The sequence below is a fragment of the Loxodonta africana genome, chromosome 10 (assembly GCF_030014295.1).
Source record: "Loxodonta africana isolate mLoxAfr1 chromosome 10, mLoxAfr1.hap2, whole genome shotgun sequence".
In the NCBI taxonomy this organism is placed as follows: domain Eukaryota; kingdom Metazoa; phylum Chordata; class Mammalia; order Proboscidea; family Elephantidae; genus Loxodonta; species Loxodonta africana.
The window spans coordinates 110,714,665-110,736,857 of record NC_087351.1 but is presented as its reverse complement, the minus strand read 5'-3'; the positions used below and the strand labels follow the sequence as shown (position 1 = coordinate 110,736,857).

General features: G+C 48.5%; 1 protein-coding gene across 1 annotated transcript in view; it reads left to right on the top strand.

Moving 5' to 3' along the window:
• Positions 1-10,264: 10,264 nt before the first annotated feature.
• Positions 10,265-22,193, top strand: part of DYNC1H1 (dynein cytoplasmic 1 heavy chain 1) — a 71,398-nt gene continuing 59,469 nt past the window's right edge. The window contains exons 1-4 of the mRNA XM_064292967.1: positions 10,265-10,535; positions 19,174-19,261; positions 21,339-21,512; positions 21,746-22,001. Of these exons, the coding sequence (XP_064149037.1) occupies positions 10,280-10,535; positions 19,174-19,261; positions 21,339-21,512; positions 21,746-22,001 (774 nt within the window). The 5' untranslated portion in view covers positions 10,265-10,279. The remainder of the gene's footprint in view (positions 10,536-19,173; positions 19,262-21,338; positions 21,513-21,745; positions 22,002-22,193) is intronic.

Here is a 22,193-nt window from a genome sequence, read left to right as displayed (position 1 = left end):
CTGTAGGGATGAGAGACAGTCAAGATCGCCGGCTTCTCGGCAGCCCGGCTCCTGCACGCGTCCGTCGGCAAGGCGGGCTTCGGTCGTTTGCCAAGTAAAGAGCTCTAGTATGTCACGAGTCGGACAGAGTGACTTGGAATATGCCTCACTCTGGACCTCAGTTCCCTCGCCTGTGAAATGGGCACAGCGTTGCCCGAAGACTAAGATTACCCCGAGGTCCACGTGAGGCAGGGTTTGCGGAAAAGTACGTTCTAGTGTGAAGCGGCCTCGTGGGATGGAGCGGCGCCAGGAGGCGCCACTTTGGCCAGCTGGCTCTGAGCCTTCTGCTCAGAAAGCACTGTTGAGCGGAGTAGAGCCCCAGGCCCTTGGCTGACTTCTCCGGCCACTTGAGGGTAGGAGGTATGTGGCGGACTGCACCCACCAGATGCAGGCCACTTGACTTTTATTAAATTTTCACGCCAGCAGTGATGGGTCGCTAGTGACTGAGAGGCCGAAGACGACTGAGCCAGGAAGTGGCGGTCCCAGGGCTGGAACCAGGGCCTCTGCCTGCTCAGTCCGCAGACCCTCCATCAGGTGGTTCTTGCACCCTGAGAGGGGAGGGTGGACGGGCCACCTGGGAGCACTCCCCTGACGTGTGGAGTCACCTAAGCCCCAATGACATTCGCCTTCCACACTCAAGCTTCCTGCCTCAGATACCTGGGAGACTCCGGAGGACAGAGCCAGGGCCTTCCCCTCCCGACAGGGGCAAAGACATGGTTGCCTGGCAACTTGAGTCCCGGTTACAACAGGGGTGGGAGAGTCTCAGGCCAGAGCCAGGAATGGAGGGAGTGGGGAAGAGCCTGGAAGCCAGAGCTGGAAAGGAGAGGATAAGAAATGGACAAAGGCCCAAAGAGAAACAGCCTGCCCTCAGCATAGTTCATTCAGTTCAACAAATACCTACTGAACACGTACTGGGTGCCTGGGACTTTTTTAGGCGCTAGGGATCGAGTATTAAACAAGAGAGACAAAATTCTTCTAGTACAGGAGAGGTCTAAATATGCAAGATAAATATTTCGTACTGTATTAGAGGTAATCATTGTTGTGGGAAAAAACTAAAGCTGGGAAGAGGGATAGGAAGGGTCCAGAGGATGGGGAAATTTTACATAAAGGGCAGAGAAGGCCTTAGTGAGAAGGTGACTTCTGAGTGAAGACCTGAAGGAAGCAAGAGAAGAGCACCGCACGCAGAAGACACAGCACATGCAAGGGCCCTGGAGTGGTACCATGCCTAGAATGGAGTGTAGGATTTACTAGTAGGAGACGGTTAGAGAGGTTACAGAAAAGGGCTTGGGATTTAACTTGGAGTGAAATGAAGCCATTGCAGGGATCCAAGAACTGGTGTAGACCCCACATTGTAACTGGAGGACTTTGCTGCTCTGTTGAGAATGAACTCTACGGGCCTGTCTTAGGCTGGGTTCTCTAGAGGAGCAAAACCAGTGAAGCATATATATAAATATATGGCTCACAAAACTGGGGAGGCTGGCAAGTCTCAAAATTGGGTCAGGTGTGAGGTTGGTGACTTCTCCTGACTCACATGGTTGCAGGGGCTGGTGAATCCAAAATCTGCAGATCAGGCAGCAGGCCGAAGTCTTCTCACAACCGAAGAACAAGAGGTCAGAGGATTGACGAGGTGAATGTAGGAGAGAGAGCAAGTGTCATCAGAACACTCATTTATATCATGAATACAGGCCACACCCCCAAGGAAACTCCTCTTCCAACTGATGGGCTACTCACATCAGATCACAAAATGGGAGGTATGCATAGTGTCTGCCAACCCACTGAGAATTATAGCCTAGCCAAGTTGGCACATAACACTGACCACCACAGGGGAGAGGCAGGAGCAAGGAGGTCAGCTAGGAGACTATAGTGATAATCTAGGCAAGAGGCAAAGTGGCACAGGCCACGTGGTTCAGGGATTGAGGTGGTCGGATTTGGGGTGAAAGTTCTGAATCTCTGGCCACAAACTGGCTGTGCTGGAAGCATAACTCCCTACATCTTTATAAAGGTGCGCAATGCAGTTTCTGCTTTTCAAGTCTCTATTCCACAAAGTGACAGCAACTCAGTCTCAGTCCACCCTTTTGGTTCCAGGGGTTGTGTTGGCCGCATCGAGGAGGTGAGGGCAGAGAGTCTGGTGTGCTGTCACCCCCATCCATCTACTGGCACCCACGGAGGCCACCTCAGTCTTGCCCACTCGGAGCACAGTGCATCCTGCTGGGTGTCCAACCTCTCCTCAGCTGCCTCCACACCTGGCTTCAGAGCAGAGGAAACATCAGCTGCTCTGAAACTGCCAAGCTGTCCAAACCTCCTGCCCACACAGCCCCCAGAGCTCCCTGGAGCTGTGGCAGAGCTGGCCCTGGACAGTGCTCAGCCACAGGCTTCTAAACACAGGGTCTCCTTTATGTCTTCATAGGTGGGGAACGGAGGAGGTGCAGAGAGGTTAAATAACTTACCCAACCAAACCAAAAACCCACTGCCATCGAGTCGATTCCAACTCATAGCGACCCTATAGGACAGATTAGAACTACCCCATAGAGTTTCCAAGGAGCACCTCGTGGATTCGAACTGCCGTCCTCTTGGTTAGTAGCTGTAGCACTTAACCACTATGCCACCAGGGTTTTCAATAACTTACCCAAGGTCCCCTATTTGCTCAACTTAGAAAATACTTTAAAATGCTTTAATATAGAGAAGTAGCAATTGATGTCAAGCTTAAAACAAAAGATAGATTGGTAGTGCAGGGGGATTCCAGCATCTACTGTGATAAAGCAATTAGTATTTTCTGATAAACTATTTTACGTCCTATAGCCTTTGGCGTGAAGTAGGATTTTGCCTTGTCAATAAAAATGTCCCTCAGTCCCATGGTGAAACGACCATCACGCCCAGGTTCAGCGAAGTCCCCATCGAGCACACGCTGTGTCCTGAGCCCTCGCCCTGTGTCACACCAGACCCAGGGCACTCTGCTGGAAATTGTGGGTTGCCCCTGTGGAAGGTTTACGTCCTTTGGAGCAAAATAGGAAGTCCTTTCTTCAAAGTGAATATTTGCATGTTTAACCCTCTGAGCAGACTTTTTGGATGGATATGTACGGTCAGCTCTAGGCCAATGAAAGCTTCCCTCTGGCCTAGCTAGCCAGGAGAGTGGAGGAATTCTGCCAGCTCCCTCTCCAAACCAAACCCACTGCCTTCGAGTTGATTCCAACTCATAGCGACCCTATAGGACAGAGTAGAACTGCCCCATATAGTTTCCAAGGAGCGCCTGGTGGATTTGAACTGCCGACTTCTTAGTTGGCAGCCATAGCACTTAACAGCCATCTGGAGATGAAAGGTTTTACTGAATTAAGTTGAGTCAACAGTCGCTATGAGTCAGAATCGACTTGACGGTAGTGGGTTTGGTTTGGTTTTTGGAAACATCACTCGGCCTATTCAGCACTTGGCCCAGTCCTGCCAGCCCGGCCCTGGAGGAGTTCACAGCCTGAAGAGGAGGGAAAGTCAGCTACGGCGGCAGGCAGTTCAGCACCTAGGGTGGAAAGGCCCAGAACCGGGAGGACTCAGGTTCTGGAAGCAACGTGGGGCCGCACCCACCCTGCTGAACCGGTTTCGCGGCCTTTGCCTGGTGGAGGCGGGACCGGGGCCTGCAGTTACAAGGCGCAGCCACTAGATGTCAGGGTGCCCCCGCTCGAAGGCAGCCCACGCTCGTTCGTCCCCTGCCCTGTCCTTGAATGACCACAGGACCTGCTTCTGGGAGGATCGTGGGAGATCCCCGAGCACCCTCGGAATCGCCGTTTGCACCAAGACCACAGTTTTACAGACAGAAAGCTGGAGCTCGGAAAGCAGGTCTGGTCGATCTTTGGGAGGGAGCATGGTGGATTCCCTGTGCGTGTGAGCCCCTCCTCTGTCTCTTGTTAGCGCAAGTTATTTCTCCCTCCAAACCATATTCAAAATGTGGAGGTAATAGCTTATCCACACTGTTGCTGGGAACGTTAGGTAAAGCCGTTAGCACAGGCCGCACGTGGCAGTGACGTGGTCAGTTATTCCAGTCCAGCTGGGAAGACGGAGGAAGTTGACAGGCTTGACTCTCCAGCAACCCACTTGGGCATGCGCAAATTCCGCTTTCTTCATTTTTTTTCTAACAACCTAATTTCTGACCCAGGCCCCGTTCCACGCTCCCACAGCTGCCATACCACAGCGGTCAGGCAGGCAGAGGATTTGTGCAGGGACGGTCCTGTGGGAAACCCCACTGGCCACTACTCATCTGTCCACACCGATTATTGCTTCCCTCCTGGTCCCAAGCCTCCCTATGACTCCCAGCAGTGCTGGGGTACAAGGGCCTCTTTGGCAAATCTGCCTGGGGTCCCTTCCCCTTGGTGCCCAACCAAGTATTGAACCTGGGACCCTTCAGCTGCCTCCCATTGCCCTAGCCCTGGGGAAATTTTCCTGTGGTCCAGGGTGCCTCACCACTCCCTGCTTCCCCAGGATTCTCTGCCTGCAAGGAGGCGCCAGCTCCCCCGTCCTCCCTCCCCCATAGTCTTTTTTCTCTTAAGGGCTTGGACACCTGCTTTCAGTCCTAGGGCAACAGGCCCAGGCTGGCTCCTGCTTGGATACAGAGAAGGAGCAAGAAAACAAAACAAAACGAAAAGTCAGTTCAGGCTTTCCAATATGAACAAATTTCAGTGACCATAGTTTAGTGAAATTACACCAGTTCCCAACAGCACAGTTCAAATGTCAGTGACCATAGTGCATTAACTGTGATTAACCAGTACAAACTTCACGTCTAACAGATGTACCTCCGTTATTCAGTTGACTCACAGACAGCAAAGTGTGTAGTTGTGTTGCCTCTTTGTCTCCCAGGGATAAACACACAGGACGTTGTACAAAAACAGTTACTCAAAAGAGGGAACTGGCAAACAAAGATGAAAGTGCAGCAAAGAAACAAAAAGTGATAATGCTGGAAGTAAAATTCAAATCAAACTTACATGAAGTTATAGAAGAAATAGCTGACCGTGAAAATATTGACCTGCTGCCATTGCAGAGACTCCAGATATGCAGCCAGAGAAACTCAGTGGGGGTGTACTTACTGATGTAAATGAGATATCGCAAGGCATTAAAAGTGCAAAGGATAAAATGTTGGAAGCTGATCAATTCATCAAGACATAGAATAGATGCTCCATATTGTAAGTTAACAAGGAGAAGAAGTCTGGCACCGTTCAAAATACTCTTTACAAATTTTATACAAAGAAATAAAACACTCAGTGTTTCTAGTGTTTAAAATTAGAATGTATTAAATAAATGTGTTTTTTTTTATTTTCCTGTTTATAACCAATAGTAAGAGTTTTTAATGTTTCGAAGATCATAGAACAATTGTAATTTTCCAACTGATTTTTTTTCTGCCCACAGTTTCATTTATTTTATTGTGATTTAGGTGAAAGTTTACAGAGCAAATTAGTTTCTCGTTAAACAGTTAATACACAAATTGTTTTGTGACATCGGTTGCCAACCCCACCATGTGTCAACACCCTCCCCTTCTCCACCCCAGCTTCCCTGTTTTCATTCATCCAGTTCTCCTGTCCATTCCCACCTTCTTGTGTTTGCTTTTGGGCTGCTGTACCCATTAATCTCACATACATGATTGACCTATGAAGCACGTTCCTTATGTGTGTTATTGTTGCCCCTATAGACCTGTCTAATCTCTAATCTTTGGCTGAAGGCTGAACCTCAGGAGTGACTTCAGTATTGAGTTAAAAGGGTGTCGGACTTTTGGGATTTCTCTAGCCTCTGTCTGCCAGCAAGCCTGGTCTTTGTGTGTGAGTGTGAATTTGAATTTTGTTCTACATTTTTCTCCAGTTCTGTCCAGGACCATCTATTGTGATCCCTGCCGGAGCAGTCAGTGGTGGTAACTGGGCACCATCTAGTTGTTGTGGGTAAAGTTTTATTTTATTGAGAAAAAATTTACCATTTTAACCATTCGAAGTGTACAATTCAGTGGGTTTTAGTATATTCACAACATTGCACAACCATCACTGCCCAGCCATTTATGTATATATGTGTAAGTATATAAATACATATGCTTATGTGTGTGTTTGGAAACCCTGGTGGTGTAGTGATTCAGTGCTACGGCTGCTAACCAAAGGGTCGGCAGTTCGAATCCACCAGGCACTCCTTGGAAACTCTATGGGGCAGTTCTATATATACATATATATATGTATATACATAAAAAAAAAACACATACATATATATAAACACACACACAGAACCCTGGTAGTGCAATGGTTAAGTGTTTGGCTGCTAGCCAAAAGGTCAGTGGTTTGGATCCACCCACTAGCTCAGAGGAAAAAGACCTGGTGATTTTGCTCCCTTGAAGATTACAGCCCTATGGGGCAGTTCTACGCTGTCATATGGGATCATTATGAGTTGAAATTGACTCACCAGCACCTACCAGCAACATATATATATAACATATATATGTATACATGTGTTTTGTTCTGTTATACACAGGGTCGCTATGAGTTGGAATTGACTGGAGGGCACCCACCAACAACAACATGTGTGTGTATATTTATATTTCCCAGACTGTCTTGCAGCTAGGGTTCTGTTGAAAATTGGGTGGACAACACAGTGGTTAAGAGCTCAGGCTGCTAACCAAAAGGTTGGCAGTTTGAATCCACCAGCCACTCCTTGGAAACCCTATGGGGCAGTTCCACTCTGTCCTATAGGGCCACTATGAATCTGAATCTACTCAGTGGCAATGGGGTATGGGAGGAAGCCTGACCTGTATGTCCAAGCAGAGTGGGGGCATGGGCGTGGGGCATGCCTGTGGACACTTTTTTCCAAGGAATTTTGCAAAGGCAGTGAAAAGGTGGAGAGGTGTTGGGAAGGGGTGTAACAGGGTTATTATTACTATTCTTGTTATTTCTTTTTTAGAGTAGGTTGGATCCTGTAGGGGGAATTCAAGAGAGAGAGAACATTCCGGAGTGAGGGGAGAATTGCAGAAGCAAGGTCAGTAGAGAGGTGGGGCCCAGCGCTCAAAGGGCGCTACGGTCTGGCTGAGGACACAGGTTTTTAGGAGGAGGAGGGCGGGGCACTCCCAGACAGGAGCGGCCTGGCTGCGACTCTGCTGGCCCAGGACAGCGTGCTTTCAGAGGGCTGGAGCGCAGCCACGGCCAACGCAGCAGTCAGGAGAGCCAGATCCTCTGCGTAGAGACGACCTTCTCCAACGTCTCCCCGATGAGCTGTGGGATACGGGCTGACCCGCGGGCTGGGGCTCTCCGGATAGTCACTGCCATGACTCGCTCTGGGACCCTGGACAAGTGACCCAGGTGACCTTGGGAACGTGAGCCGAGGGGATGGATGGGCTGCGGGGAACTCCCTGCAGGGGATTCCAGTGCGCACCTCTAGAGGGCGCGCGGAGACTGTCCCTGAGATGTGCTCACGACACCTCACTCTCAAACGGCGCCCACGCGAAACTCCAGGGCCTGGGCTTGGTTCAAGCTTCACCCCGAGCTCGCTGGACCGAGCCCGAGCCCTGGGAAGGGCGTCCCCAGAAGGCGCCCTGCCGCTCGGGGCGTCGAGGGCCAACCGGGCCCTCCAGTGCGCCGGGCCGCTGGACCAGGGCTCAGAGCCGCGAGGGGGCCTGCGCGCACCACTGGCCGGCGTCGCGCTGGGAGTCCAGATGAGAGGCTTCCCTAGCCCCAGCCGGATGAACGAGCTGAGGGTACAACGTGGATGTCCAGGAGAAGAGGGGAAACTGGAGACGGAGCCCTGGAGGTGCTGGGCTAGCCAGAGGTCCACTGAGGGGCTGGGCTGCCCAAGGGTTGGAAGGGGGAGAGGCTGACCCAGTTTGGAGTTAAGGAGCCACAAACGAGGTCTTTCAGAGACGGGGCATGGAGGGGAATGGACACAGTCTCATCCGCTTAGAGAGATGGCCCCCAGTTTCTGATAAAATACCCGGGTGCCACTCTCATCCCCCATCAACCCGTAATGAACCCTCTCTCTCACACCCCCTGCCCACTGCCAACTGAAAGCAGATTCAGCTATGGACAACCGAGTTCCTGCATGGTGCAAATGGCTAATGTACTGGGCTGCTAACCAGAAGGTGGAAGGTTAGAGTCCACCCAGAGGAGCCTAGGAAGAAAGGCCTGGTGACCTACTTCCAAAAAAACAGTCATTGAAAACCCTATGGAGCACTGTCCTGCTCTGATGCACATGGAGTCGCCATGAGTCTGGAAGGCAACTGGTTTTTACTGTGGACAAGAGAAAGCAGAGATGCCAACATAGCAAGAGTGTGGGAGGGGCCAGGTTGGGTTGTCCCCTCCCCCCCTCCACACACACCCAGGGTCAGCTTGGGGGAATGGCAGTGGCAGTTTCCTGCACAAGGAGCCTGAAAGGGCCCCTCTCAGGAAGCACCCCTCACCCTGCAACGCCCCGGTGGTCTAGCCAGGCAGGCACCTGCTGAGTCCAAGATGCACTCAGCACCTTGCCTTGTAGGCACTCAGTCAGTGCTTGTCATGCTTATTTTTAAATTCAACGTAACAAACATCTTTGGAAAGCAGAAGTGCAGCACGGTTCGTTAATGTATGAATCCTTGCAGGTTGATTGTTCAGGCTCTTACACTTCCACCTCCTTAGAAATAGCAAATGCTTCGAATTTTGAGCCTCTCCTACAGGCTTGCAAACCCAGAGCCTGCTGCTCTGGGCTGGCTTGGGGCCAGGCTGCAGATGAGTCCCTCGATGTCCCAGAGGCTGCGTCTCCTGGCTGGTGCTGACTCACGGTGCAGCCTGCATGCAGCTTCTCCAGCTGCCAGGTCCCTGCGTGGGCTTCTGGGTCTCAGATGGTGTGTAGCTAGTTCAGAGTTTACTGACCTGTACCTAATGGATTGCCCTCTTTGTCCCTGTTCCTACGCCAAAGCCCTTAGCCTAGTGCCCCACATGCAGTGAGTGCTCAGCTATAGCGGTTGGTGGCGTTATTCTTATTCATTTCTATTACGCTCAGAGCACAAACTTAGTGCCGTTGCTTTATTTTTTCCTGGAAGATGCTTTAGAACAAAGTGGGCACATCATACAAGGGTGGCCTGAGGGCTGAAGGAGGGCAGGAGGATGGGGTACTACTCTAGAGCCTAAAAAAAAAAAAAATGAGCAAGGAGTGAGCATTTTGCATATTTCACAGTTTTCCAAAGATGCTTTAAGGACATCAAATCATCCCATCACGATTCCACCAACCAGGCCTCAGCTCTCTGACTGCCCACTTTGATGTAAGCAAACCCTTTTGGCTTCTCATCCTCCATCTGTCCAGTCTAAGAAGCAAGTTAGGAGTTGGAACTTCAAAGTCCAGTTACTCCTCTTTAGAACTGCCATCTCTAATTACAAACGTGGGCAGCTGGGATTCTTGCCCTTAAGTGGTCTCTGTGTCTAGGAGGCCTGGAATGACACGACTGTCCCAGGTCTTCCTCTTGGTCTTCACAGCATCCTTGTGGAGAATGGTTCTCATCATTAGGGCCTATCACAGTGTCATCCCAACCTTTCAGGCATCATCTCCTGGCTCACCTTACATTACCTGTGCAGTCAGTACTCCAGCCACAAGCTTCAGGCCCCTCTGTCATTGTAGAGCCTACTTTCTCCGCTGGGAATGTCCCTTTCCAGCCTAGTTATGTGACTGTCCTGAAAAAGTCTTCACTTCCTCTATGTGTATCTAATAACAAATTTATATTTATGATATATTTATATTAAGTGGTTGTATTTTAGTCCTTAACAGTGAGCACACTGTAGTCATTCATGCATGTAGTCATTCATTCGTTCACTCATTCACTCAAGGTTAGGTGCTTAGAATAATGCCCAGTACAAGCTAAATGCTCAATAAACATTAGCTCACTCAGTATTTCTGGAGTGTCGGCACTGTGCTGTTCGCTGCGGCCACAGCAGTGAACAAGACAGACGAGGTCCCTGATCGCCCGCAGTCACCTGGGTGCCAAGTTCGGTCTTCTGGGCTCTCAGTGCGGAAACCGAGCGGGCCCCGCCCAGCGCTGGGACTACAAGTCCCAGCAGGCCACGCGGTGGCGTCACCGGCCCGCGCTTGCGCGACGTGGTGACGCATACCGCGCGCGGGCGCCGGTGGTGCGGCCGGCGGCGGGGCGGAGCCGGCGGCGGCCTTTAGGGCGGAGCCGGCGCCACTCCCTCAGTCGGCCGCGGGTAGCGGACGGCGAGGCTTCCGCGCCCGTTTCCCTCCGTGTCTCGCGGAGTCGCGGCCCCCGAGCGGCGCCATGTCGGAGCCCGGCGGCGGCGGCGGCGAGGACGGCTCGGCCGGCCTGGAGGTGTCGGCCGTGCAGAATGTGGCCGACGTGTCGGTGCTGCAGAAGCACCTGCGGAAGCTGGTGCCGCTGCTGCTGGAGGACGGCGGCGAGGCCCCGGCGGCGCTCGAGGCGGCGCTGGAGGAGAAGAGCGCCCTGGAGCAGATGCGCAAGTTCCTGTCGGACCCGCAGGTCCACACGGTCCTGGTGGAGCGCTCCACGCTCAAAGGTGCCGGGCCGGGGCGGGGCAGCCGGGCCGCGGACACCGGGGGAGGGCCCCCACGGAGGGCAGGGCCCCCCAGGAGAGACCCCCGGCCGCGGACACCGGGGGAGGGCCCCCACGGAGGGCAGGGCCCCCAGGAAGGGTCCCCCGGCCGCAGACACCCGGGGGAGGGCCCCCACGGAGGGCAGGGCCCCCAGGAAGGGTCCCCCGGCCGCAGACACCCGGGGGAGGGCCCCCACGGAGGGCAGGGCCCCCAGGAAGGGTCCCCCGGCCTCAGACACCCAGGAAGGGTCCTCCCGGCCGCAGACACCCAGGAAGGGTCCTCCCGGCCGCAGACACCCAGGAAGGGTCCTCCCGGCCGCAGGCACCCTGAGAAGGGTCCGCACGTAGAGCAGGGCCGGCTAGGTACCCCACAGTCTCAGACACCCCCCGAGAAGGGTTCCTGCGGAGGTCACGGCTTGGGGTCCCCCACAGCATCAGACACACCCAGGAAGGCCCCCCCCCCCACGGCCGCAGACACACATAGGAAGGGTCCTCCCCACGGCCGCAGACGCCCCGGAAAGGATCCCTGCGGAGGGCAGGGCTGGCAGGGCCCCCCCATGGCAGCCGATGCCCCGCCCGGGGCTCTCTCGCCACATCCCCTGCCCGGGCCGGGTCCCCGGGGGCTGTCCCCTCCAGGGCCGCGGGGACTGATGAGGGTGCCCCTCTCTTTCCATCACCCAAAACAATGGGATGGCTTTGTCTGCACGGGCCTCTCAAGATGGCCGAGTTGGGTGGAGACACCGTCTCCCGGGCTGAGCGCGGGCGGAGGCCGCATCCCTGCCTCAAATGTCACGTGAGCTTCTCGGTTTAGGTTCGTGTCCATGCCAGGCCGGCCTCGGCAGGGCTGTGCCGGGGCGCCTCGCGAAGCCGTCGGCAGCACCACCCTCGCCCCTAGGTGGTCTCGGTGTCGGGGAGGAGGGCTAGGCGGGTCGGAGCTCAAGGCAGCATTAGGGCGGGCACCCAGCCCTGTGCCCACAGACCCCCACCCCGAGGCCTAGAATGACAGTGTCGCCCGGCGCCTGCGGAGCATCACTGTGCCCGGGAGATGATACCCTCACCGAGGTCCCCTCTGGTTCCTCACAGCATCCTTGCTGAAAGCTGTATCTTCCCATTGTTAATCTTGGGGAAACCAGAGGCTCCTAGGCTGGACTCAGCATCTCAGCTTCCAGTCCACTGCTTATTTTCCTTACATATCCTTCCTACCTGTGTAGTGCCCAGAGGGTCCCAGTGACCATTCTTTGATATCCTAGTCTGATTATACAGATTTAAAAAAGAGAGACGACTGAGATTAGGCGTCTAGTTGAGCTAGGCTGAAAGGTTTGCATTTTCCAGGTGTTTTAAGTACTGTGGTAGGGATCTCCCAACAGCAGCCCAGAGTTACCCTGAGAGTCTGGAGCTTGCCTCTGGGGAGGGTTGCCCATTTAAGACCAGTTTTTAGTCCTGGAGCCCTGGTGGCGCAGTGGTTAAAGGTTCATCTAGTAACCGAAAGGTTGGCAGTTTGAATCCACCAATCTCTCCTTGGAAACCCAATGGAGCAGTAGTTCCACTTTGTCCTAGAGAGTCACTGAGTCCATATTGGTTTTTTTTGAGGGGGTGGGGGTTGTAGTCCTGGCGGTGAGCATGTTTGATAAGGGCCTGTAGGTGTGGCACCTTGCACCTGGGAACCCAGGCATGGTGGTTTCCTCAGAAATGTTAATGTTGGCGTGGAGGGATTGGCAGTTATCCAGAAATAATTTGCCAGCAAGATGCCTACCAACTAAAACCAAGCCTGTTGCAGTCGAGTCAGTTCCAACTCATAGCGACCCTATAGGACAGAGTAAAACTGCCCCATAGTTTCCAAGGAGCACCTGGCAGATTTGAACTGCCAGCCTTTTAGTTAGCAGCCATAGCACTTAACCACTATACCACCAGAATTTCCTACAAGCTGCCTGAGATCACCAAAAACTTCATGGTTCTCTCTGTGGATAAGAAAGTTTACACCTTGTGTCTCTTCCTGATAGTTTGTTTCTTTCAAAGGCTATTCTAACTCAGGAGATGTTTCATTGTATCCTTGATTCTGGAGGCGTGAGAGAATATTTTTCCCAGATCCATGTGGATCTTCAGTGCAGCTAAGCCGTTTTTAGGGCATTAATGTTTAGGGTTTGGGGTTATGCTGTCCTGCATGGAAACCACATTGTTTTTTTAAAAGCTTTTAACTCATTTATTCCTTTTTCTGAAAGAGGAGGCAGTCATTGTGGAAGATTCAGAGCACACACAATAATGAAATTGCAGTCACCTGGAACCCTTCTACCCAGCTGTCACCACCGTCAGCATTCGCCGTGTGTCTCTCTGGTCGTTTTTCAACACATATACGTTGTTTGGTTTTATGAAAATATTTTTTAACCTTCTTTTTCACTTATTGTGTTTTGAATAATTTTACCTTGGTTAATTCTTGATCATTTTTATTGCACAATTTATATTTTTATATATTGAACTCAGTGAGTTCTACCTTGAGTCACTATTTTTTTCATGTCTTTTTTTTTTTTTTTAGATGAAGGTTGACAGAACAAATTAGTTTCTCATTAGTTAATACACACATTCTTTTGTGACATTGGTTGCTAACCCCATGACATGTCACAATTTATTTCTATGGAAAAATTTTTTAAGTTTTGTTGTTTGTTATTCAGTAATTCACGTTTTTTCAAATAACTTGGAATTGCACTTAGTTTAATTTGGGGGGGGGGAGGCTGTTTCCATGGTCTCCTTTCTAGTGCAAATTGTCTTTGTGGTTTATTTCTGGGTACATTTTCTTCCTTCCAGTGAAAGGAATATCTAGACATCCAAATCTTGGCTCCATAATGACTTGCACTTTTGAAAGTTGACTGAGGAATGAGATCATCTAAAATTGAAATCCTACCTCATTCCTGTATTTATAGAAATTCCTGGAGTATTTTTAGTAATTTGTCGGTAATTTATTTTTTACTTATGAAAATCTACAGCAAGATTTAAACATTAATTTTACGCTAATTTCAGCATCCCAGCTACAGTAACACAATTTAGATACACTGAGTGACAGACCCAGGACACCCAGTGGGAGGGCTGTCTCCTGTGTGGTTTTATGAGTTACTGTTGGCGTTTGTACATTTGATCAAATGGGAGCATCCAGTGGCTGAATACAGCGAAAAGATGCGTTTGCATTAAAGTGGCAAACAAGTCTGGTGTTTAAACTGAATAAAGACCACCGCTGATGATGAAGTCATGTAATTATTTAATGAGCAGGGGAAATTGCATTTATTTTATTACCCTCCCTCTTTTTTCCATGAAATTTCCCGAACACTTGCAATTGAATATAGAAGCGTTTTTTATATGAAGCCATATATACTTTTTTTTCTTTTTTTTCCAGAAAGAGTGAGATAGTTTATTAAGGAGATGCATACATCACTGGGGACCCAGAAGCAACACAGGCTGTCTCTATGGAGTCCCCCATATATACTTTTTAAAGAAGCTACCCCAGTTAAACATATATGTTTGTCATTGTTAAAATACAGCATTCGTAAAATGCAGAATAAAGGTCATGAATGTAACAGCCTGTTTTGCTAGTGAAGAACTGGAGAATTAGCAGGAGAGGCAGTGTTCAGTTTGTAGCTCCTCATTTTAGGGAGACTCTCCTGCCCGTGATTCCTGGCCTGTGGGAAGACTCTTCTTCATAGTATACTGAGGAATTATGTCCAGATCGGGTTCGTTTTGTTCATTACTGAGCTAGGCATTTCAAGAGCAGTGGGTTTGGTTTGGTTTTTGTCTTGTTTTGTCTTGCCTGCAGCGCATTTCTTGGTTGCGTTCTAGCCTGTGAGAGGTTGGGGGTATAGGTAGGAACGGGTCCCCTTTGCTTTAGTGTGCAGCTGCTGGAGCTGGTAGCTCTTTAGGGACCAGGCTGGGATCAGGCACTTGGTGTGCCTGGTTTTTGTACCCTCAGGTGTCTTGCCTTACCTAGCCTTACGTTTGGAATTTTGTCATTAAGACCAAAAATAGCAGTAGTCCTGGTGGTGGTGCAGTGGTTAAGAGCTCAGCTGCTCACCAGAAGGTCAGCAGCTTGAACCTACCAACCACTCCCTGGAATCCCTATAGGGCAGGTCTATTCTGTCCTATCGGGTCACTATGAGTCAGAATCAACTGAAGGCAACGGGTTAGGTTTGTTTTTGTCTTAAGCTTGAAATGATCTTTTTTCCTAAGGGAGGTGTTGGGAGGGGTTTTATCTTCCCTTCCTGAGTACAGTGACAGCTCGGGGCCAGCTGTGGAATAAGACTGGAGCTGTCACAGTGGCCAGCTTCCTAGAGGTGTGGCCGTGCAGACGTTTGCCCGGGAGTGTTTTGGGGGAGTTCTAAAAATTATTTTTCTGAGGATTTAGTTTTCCCGGAAGTTTAAGAAATGTAGCAGAATGATGCCTAACAAGTGTAGTGTTCATTTCTAGACTTCCCTTGCCCGCCCGCAGTGAACAGCCAAGTAAAGGTAGGTGGGAATTGTGTCTGTCAGCATTGTAGAGTGTCAGGCGGGGAGCACCAGAAGGGACCGTCCAGCCTCCACCTCTCCCAACTGAGGAAACCGAAACCCCAGGAATTTAAGACCCAGTTGGAAAGAGGGGCCTGAACCCTAAAAACTAATCACTGTGTGCAGTTCCCTGGTATCCATTAAAGTAGGAATGTTCGTTTTAGTCTCTTTCATATTTGTTATGCCTTTTGAATTCGTAGTAGCCTTAAAAAGTACTAAATCTGAAGTTCCTTAGATGTTAATAATGTCCTAGTTTCTCTCTTTTTCTGGAAATACAGAGTGAACCCCAGCTTTACGTTAGGTACAGGTATCGTAGGGGTGTCACTCTCCTTTCACACTCCTTGCCATGCTACAGATAGAAGCCTTCAGTTTGCAGAGGAAACTCAGACTCTCTCACCTGGGTCTTAGCCTTACACAGAGCAGGGGGGTGGGGGTGGCAACCCCGTCAGGGCTCTGCAGGAGGATGAAAGGCTGGGTGCCCAGGTGACAAGAGAATTCACCCCAGTTGGGAAAGGGAAAAGCTAAAGCGACCTCATTAGAAGAAAGGGAAGAATCATATGATAGCGATTGACTTAAATAATTTGGTATTGATATGTTTTGGATTTTGAAAGGAAAAAAAAGAAAAAGAACTAGGAAATGTGTAATGAGTAATTTTGGAAGTGTGTGTGAGCCGAAGATGGTCTGTGGCTGTGGCTGCAGGTGGAGACAAGTTGTGATGTGTGGCTGAGGAAGAGTGAGACCAGGGAGCTGGTGCTGGATCTCTGTGCTTTAGCCCATTTGCCCATGGCCGGTTCATCGGATTTTGTGAAAACATAGTCTACTTAAGTTGGCGGGGGCAGGGGAGCGTAACTCTTAAGGAGCCTGGTGGCGCAGTGGATAAGCACTTGGCTACTAACTCAGAGGTCAGCTGTGGGAACCCACTGGCTGCCCTTGGAGAGAAAGATGTGGCAGCCTGCTTCAGTAAAGATTATAGTCTAGGAGAGTCTATGGGGCAGTTACTACTCTGTCCTGTAGGGTTGCTGTGAGTCAGCAACAACAACTGTAATTCTTAAGGTAACTGAACTTGCATCTTTTTAGTATTTCATTGAACATGGCATAGGCTCCGCTCATTGACAATGTAGTGATAGAAATCACCAGTAGTTTGAAATACCTTCAACTAGTCTTCCAGTAGAAGTATATATGGATTCGTGTTAAATGACATTTCGAACATCGCTAGAAACGCAGTGAACTCTCAGAAGTTAACCAAAGAGGTGTCCACCAGTCCTTGTAACGTGTGTCAGGGTAGCTCACAACAGCTCAGGGATCGGCCCGTCGCCTTCTGGGCTGGGTGCATTAACAGTGCAGGCATTGGCCCATCGGGTGTTAGCCAGGAACTTCATCAGCGTCGGGAACCTGATTCTAACTTTGCTGGAAGTGGTATTACCAGAACAGCAGGCATAAGGCGCTTGCATGTGAACGTCCCAATGGAACAGGAGCGGTAGCTCCTTTGTTATTAACAACTAACAACCAAGAGTCCCTCTCTCCCCTGAACAATGTTTGTTAAAAAGATTTTATAGTGTATTAGGTGAAAAAACGTTCAGAGCAAATTAGTTTCCCATTTGATAGTTCGTACATACAATGCTCCATGACCTTGGTTTTATCCCCCGCAATGTGTAAGCTCTCTCCCCTTTCCGTCCTAGTATCTTCATTTCCTTTCATCCTGATTTTCTACCCCTTCCAGACTTCTCATCTTTGCTTTTGGGCAAATGTTGCCCTTTTGATCTCATATAATTCATTGTTCTAAGGAGCATGTTCCTCCTGGGTGTTGTTTATTTTCTGGGCCTGTCTGTGGTTGGGCTGGAAGGTGGTCTCCCGGAATGGCTTCAGTTCCAGGTCAGAAGGGTGTCTTAGGGCCATAGTCTTGGGGGTTCCTCCAGGCTCTGTGAACAGTTTTTTAAAAATGTTTCTGCAGAAATACAATGTCAAACTACTGTTATTTTGAAGATGTAATAATTTACAGAGAGGAGACAAGGTTAAATCATGTGATGGCAGTTTACAAAATAATGTCATCAGTTCTTTAACTATAAATGGGAGTCAGACACAGAATTCACTTGGTGTTTCTGACTGTATAGGGAATAAGCATTAAAGCGAGTCTAGAATGTATTCTCTGATGATTAATAACGACTTCCACAAGTCAGTGTCATCGAGAGAAGGTAAAGTTTTAAAAAGCAGCAGGGGCATGGTTGCATTCCCTGTGACTTTAGATGATGTCATTGGGTGTGCCTTCCCGAGAGCGGAGCTGAGCTGCTCTCTATGCTCTCTATCCTTGCCGGCACCGACCGCATTGCAGTTTCCCTGGCAGGGACTGGGCAGGACAGAGCTGTGACTCATTGCCTGGCTGGGTGTCTGGTTCCTTTCGCCCTCTTTGCATCAGGAAGTGCAGATACCATGGTCAGGTGCTGCCTCCTGACTGCACAGTTACTCGGGGGTTGTGTTTGTGTAGACAAGCCTGATCTGGGGGAAGAAATGATGCAAAGTTAACACACCACGTTTTTACTTTAGTTTGGTGATTAGGGATTGTTACTTTTATTTCCTAAACGTATCATTTGGTTGTTATTTTGATGACACGTGTATTCTATATGAATCATGGAACAGTGTTGCAGATAGTTCAGAAAATTGAGGGAGGAAGTATTTCATGATCCTACCACTTTGACAGCTGTTTTAATTTGGGGGTGTTCCCTATAGTTTTTGTCCATATGCTTGCATTTTACAGTTGGCAGTCAAATCACAATGTGTGGTTGGGTTCGGCAGTAAGATTTATGTTAGAAGTCTGCATTTAAATGGTTAGAAAAATCAATTGCTCAGTTTATTGTTTTTAAAATAGTCATTTTGTAAAAACAGCTAGAAGCTGACATACTTGAGTGTTCTACCACTCATTCCTTCCTCACCTTCTAAGATTGAACCAAAAACAGTGTTTTGGAGAAGGAGTTTTCTTCTTGATGGATATACTAGTATTTTATACTCTTAGTGTGAATTTTTTGTCTCGTCTTAAAACTACTGAAGCAAATAACTTTTGCTCAGACCCTATACTCCCAGATTCCCTGGTTTAGGTGTTTAAGGAAACCTTACAGACCACCTAATTCAGTATCCCACCCCTCCCCCACTGTCCACTTCACATCTCAAGAACTTGAAGCCCAGGGGAAGAAAAGCGACTTTACTTAGCTTGTAAAAAACAAACTATTGTCAAAGAATTGTGTTCATCTTTATATCGTAGTTTTTGCCAGCATGATCTTTCATCTGGTACATCATTGCAAAGAGGATGTGATTAGGGCCTTTAGGCATCTAGTGCATGAACACTGGAAGTTGGGGTTATTTTCCATTCGTATGATTTTTTTACTTTTATTTTTGGTTTTCAATTATTTAGCTTCCAGGCATCTCGAGACTGTCTTACTATTAAATTCCAGTGAGCCTTTAGAATGGCCACGTGTGCACACGGGCATCCCACAGGAGGGGAAAAGATGCGGTCAGGACTCCAGCCTGGGTGATTGGCCAGTGCTGGTGGGAGCAGAGGGCAGTCAGGTGCGCTCCTGGGTGACGCTGCGGGTGCTTGTGACAGCAGCTCTCCTGTAGGAGCTTGTGCGGGACTGGCCTTGAAGGGGTGGGGGGTGGGCCAAGTAGAGGAACTGCTGAGTAAACAGCTGAGCAGGATGCACTTGTCCGTTTGGGGACTGGAGTGGCTTTCCGTGGGGCACAGGGAATGAGACAGCGGGGGTGGGGGAGAGAACTTGACAATAGCACGCACCCAGCACCCAGTACTTCCGGGCAGCCGGGCGCTGCTCCAGGGCTTTACACGCATTAGCAACCCAGACATCCTACTGCTGTCTCCATTTACAGACAAGGAAATGGGAGCACAGAGAAGGTACCATCTTGCCCGAGGTCACACAGCAAGTAGTGACTGAGTCAGCAGTCAAAAAATGGGTAGGAGCCAAGTTCTGTCAGGTCGCGGGTGGGGTGAGGTCAGGCATTCTCTAACCAGCTGCTAAAATAAAAGTGGTAAATGTTGATATAAACTTGACATAATGTTTATTATTATTTGTAGAGGACGTTGGTGATGAAGGAGAAGAAGAAAAAGAATTCATTTCCTATAACATCAACATAGACATTCATTATGGGGTTAAGTCCAATAGGTGAGTACTGTGAATCTATCGTTATCTGAGATTGTGAATTTGTGAGAATTAAATGTGACTCTTCATCGAATCAGATTAACACCCTAGGAAAACAGAAAACACTCTTAAGAAGATTTTTTTTTCTGCTCTTTAATTTCAGTATTTTAATTTTTATTTCATGTGCTTAATATCAATCCTGAGGAATTTTTATTTCAATGTCCATATCATGGCATCCGTCTCATATTTGAGCTCTTAAAAAAAAAAAAAAAATTTTTTTTTTTTTTTTTAATACTTAACCTAACCTATCTGACAGTGTTCTCAGACTGTACCTGACTTCACTATTATGGATAAAAAAGTAGATATTCTGGTGTGCAGGTCTCATTCTGCTTAGGTTACGTCCCTCAGGGTAGCATTCCTGGTTTGGATGGGGTTCATCACTGAAGCCTTTAACTCATGTTACTAAGTTTCCCACCTTCCAGAAAGGTTGTGCCAATTTATACTCCAATAGACATGTCCAAATGTAAATATATAAATGTTATAATCCATCCTGCATTGACTTCTTAAAACTTTTTATTTTTGAATAATTTCAGGCTTACAGAAGAGTTGCATGAATAGTACCTAAACCCCAAGATTTACTAGTTGTTAACATTTTGCCCTGTTTACATTATCTTTTTCGTATTTGAACCACTAAGGACATATAGACAACATGCCCATTCATCCCTCAATATTTCAGTGTGTATTTCCTGAGAACAAGAAGATTCGTGTTCATAACCTCAGTGTAATGATCAAATTCAGGAAGTGTAACGTTGGTATAATAGTATTATCTAATCACAGTACGTAGTCAAAGTTTCTCGATTATGACCTTTAAGGTAAATTTCCCCTGATCCAGAATCCGAACGATCATCTCACGTTGCATGTATTTCCCTGTCTCTTTGCTCACCTTTAATCTGCAGCCACCTTTAATCAGTGCCTTTCATGACATCAAAGCTTGGGACAAACACAGGCAGATGGTTTTATGGACCATCCCTCAGCTGAGTCTGTCTGATGCTTCCTCACGGTTAGATGCAGGGTACACTTTTCTGGCAGGAATACTAGTGTGACTTTGTTGTTTCTCAGTGTATCACATCGGGAAGGCCCTTGACTTGTAGGATAATACGAAGTGTTGCATATAAAGTACTGACCTAGAGGCTAGAAAATACAAATGTTATTAATTTTCTTGAAGCCATTAATTCAGCTAACTTTGAGCACCTGTTACGTACAAGGTGTGGCGGTAAGTGCAGAGTGGAATGCAAAGAAGTAAGACCTGATTCCTGTTGTCAGCAAGCTTGTGATCGTTTGGGAGGAGAGTGACAGGTACCCAGCCAACTGTAATACTGGACGAGAAATCTCAGGGTGCAAGCTATCGCAGACGAGGGGAGCAGAGAGGTCGGCTCTAATTAGGAAAGGCCCTGTGGAAGAGGCTGTGCTGGAATGGGGCTTTGAGGGTTACCTCCAACGTCCACAGGTGAAAATACATTTCCTTAGCGAAAGCACATGGCGTGGTTAGGGAATGGACGTCTGGTTTAGGTGGTGTCTCTGGGTGGGAAGGATGGTGCACAGCAGCAGCTGGAACTGGGAGAGTCACCCTAGGCCAGGTTGTGGGGGCCTGGAGTGCCCTCTTGTCCCTTTAACCTGTGGGTGACACTTGTTTATTCAGGCTGATCTGTACCTTAGTGCCGCAAATGAGTGGTGCAAATTAGTATCAAGTCAGGTTTAAGTACGTAATGGCTTGTAACTTACAGTTGCTAGTCCAAGCTAGTCTTAGTGAGCCCAAGGTCGTGCACTGAACTCAGCTGTGGAACAAGCTACCTTTGCCTGGCTTCACGGCCACATGCTGTAATCATGATCTTAATTCACTGGTTCTCGCATTAGTGACTAGAAAAAGATCAGCAATACATCTCACTATTAGAAAAGCAGTTGTTTGAACTATTCTGAATTTGGTTTTTAAATTAAGACATTCATAGGAATTCTTCATTTGAATATAACACAAAGAGGGCTACACTTATTGATGCTGATTAGGAATGAGACTCTCTAATTTCTTCCTTTGCTGTCTTTTTAGCTTGGCATTCATTAAACGGACTCCAGTAATCGATGCAGACAAGCCAGTGTCTTCTCAGCTCCGAGTCCTCACTCTCAGTGAAGACTCGCCGTATGAAACGTTGCATTCTTTCATCAGCAACGCAGTGGCTCCTTTCTTTAAGTCCTACATCAGAGAGTCTGGAAAGGCAGACAGGTAAAAGCCATTTTCCTTAGCCTAAATGTCGAATTTCATTTAATATTCACAAGACATTATGGGAGATGATGTAAAAAGAGGGCCTGGGGAGGGTGTAGCTAGTAAACCAGGAGGACTCAAATCCTTTGCATTAATAAATACATATACTGTTAATATTTGACAAACCTGAAATAATAGAATCTCTTTGGAGACCCAGTGGACGGTAAACTTAGAGGTGTTTCGTATCTTTTTAGGGATGGCGATAAGATGGCTCCCTCGGTTGAAAAAAAGATCGCAGAACTTGAGATGGGACTCCTTCACCTACAGCAAAATATTGAGATTCCAGAGATCAGCCTACCCATCCATCCAATTATCACAAATGTGGCAAAACAGTGTTACGAACGTGGAGAAAAGCCAAAAGTTACAGACTTTGGAGATAAGGTTGAAGACCCAACTTTTCTCAATCAGCTACAATCGGGAGTTAACCGCTGGATCCGAGAAATTCAGAAGGTAAGAGCACAGTATTGAAGACATACGTAAAGAGTAAGATGCTTTACCCTTTAACGTCTCTGGGAAAACTGGTCCGCGTTGTTGGCAGTGAAGTGAGCTCTGTGACAGCTTGTTAGCGGTGCCTCCTCTTGGTTCACCAGAGAACTAACTTTGGTCTCGGCAGGACGGGCAGGATGCAATCTGAGATTGTTT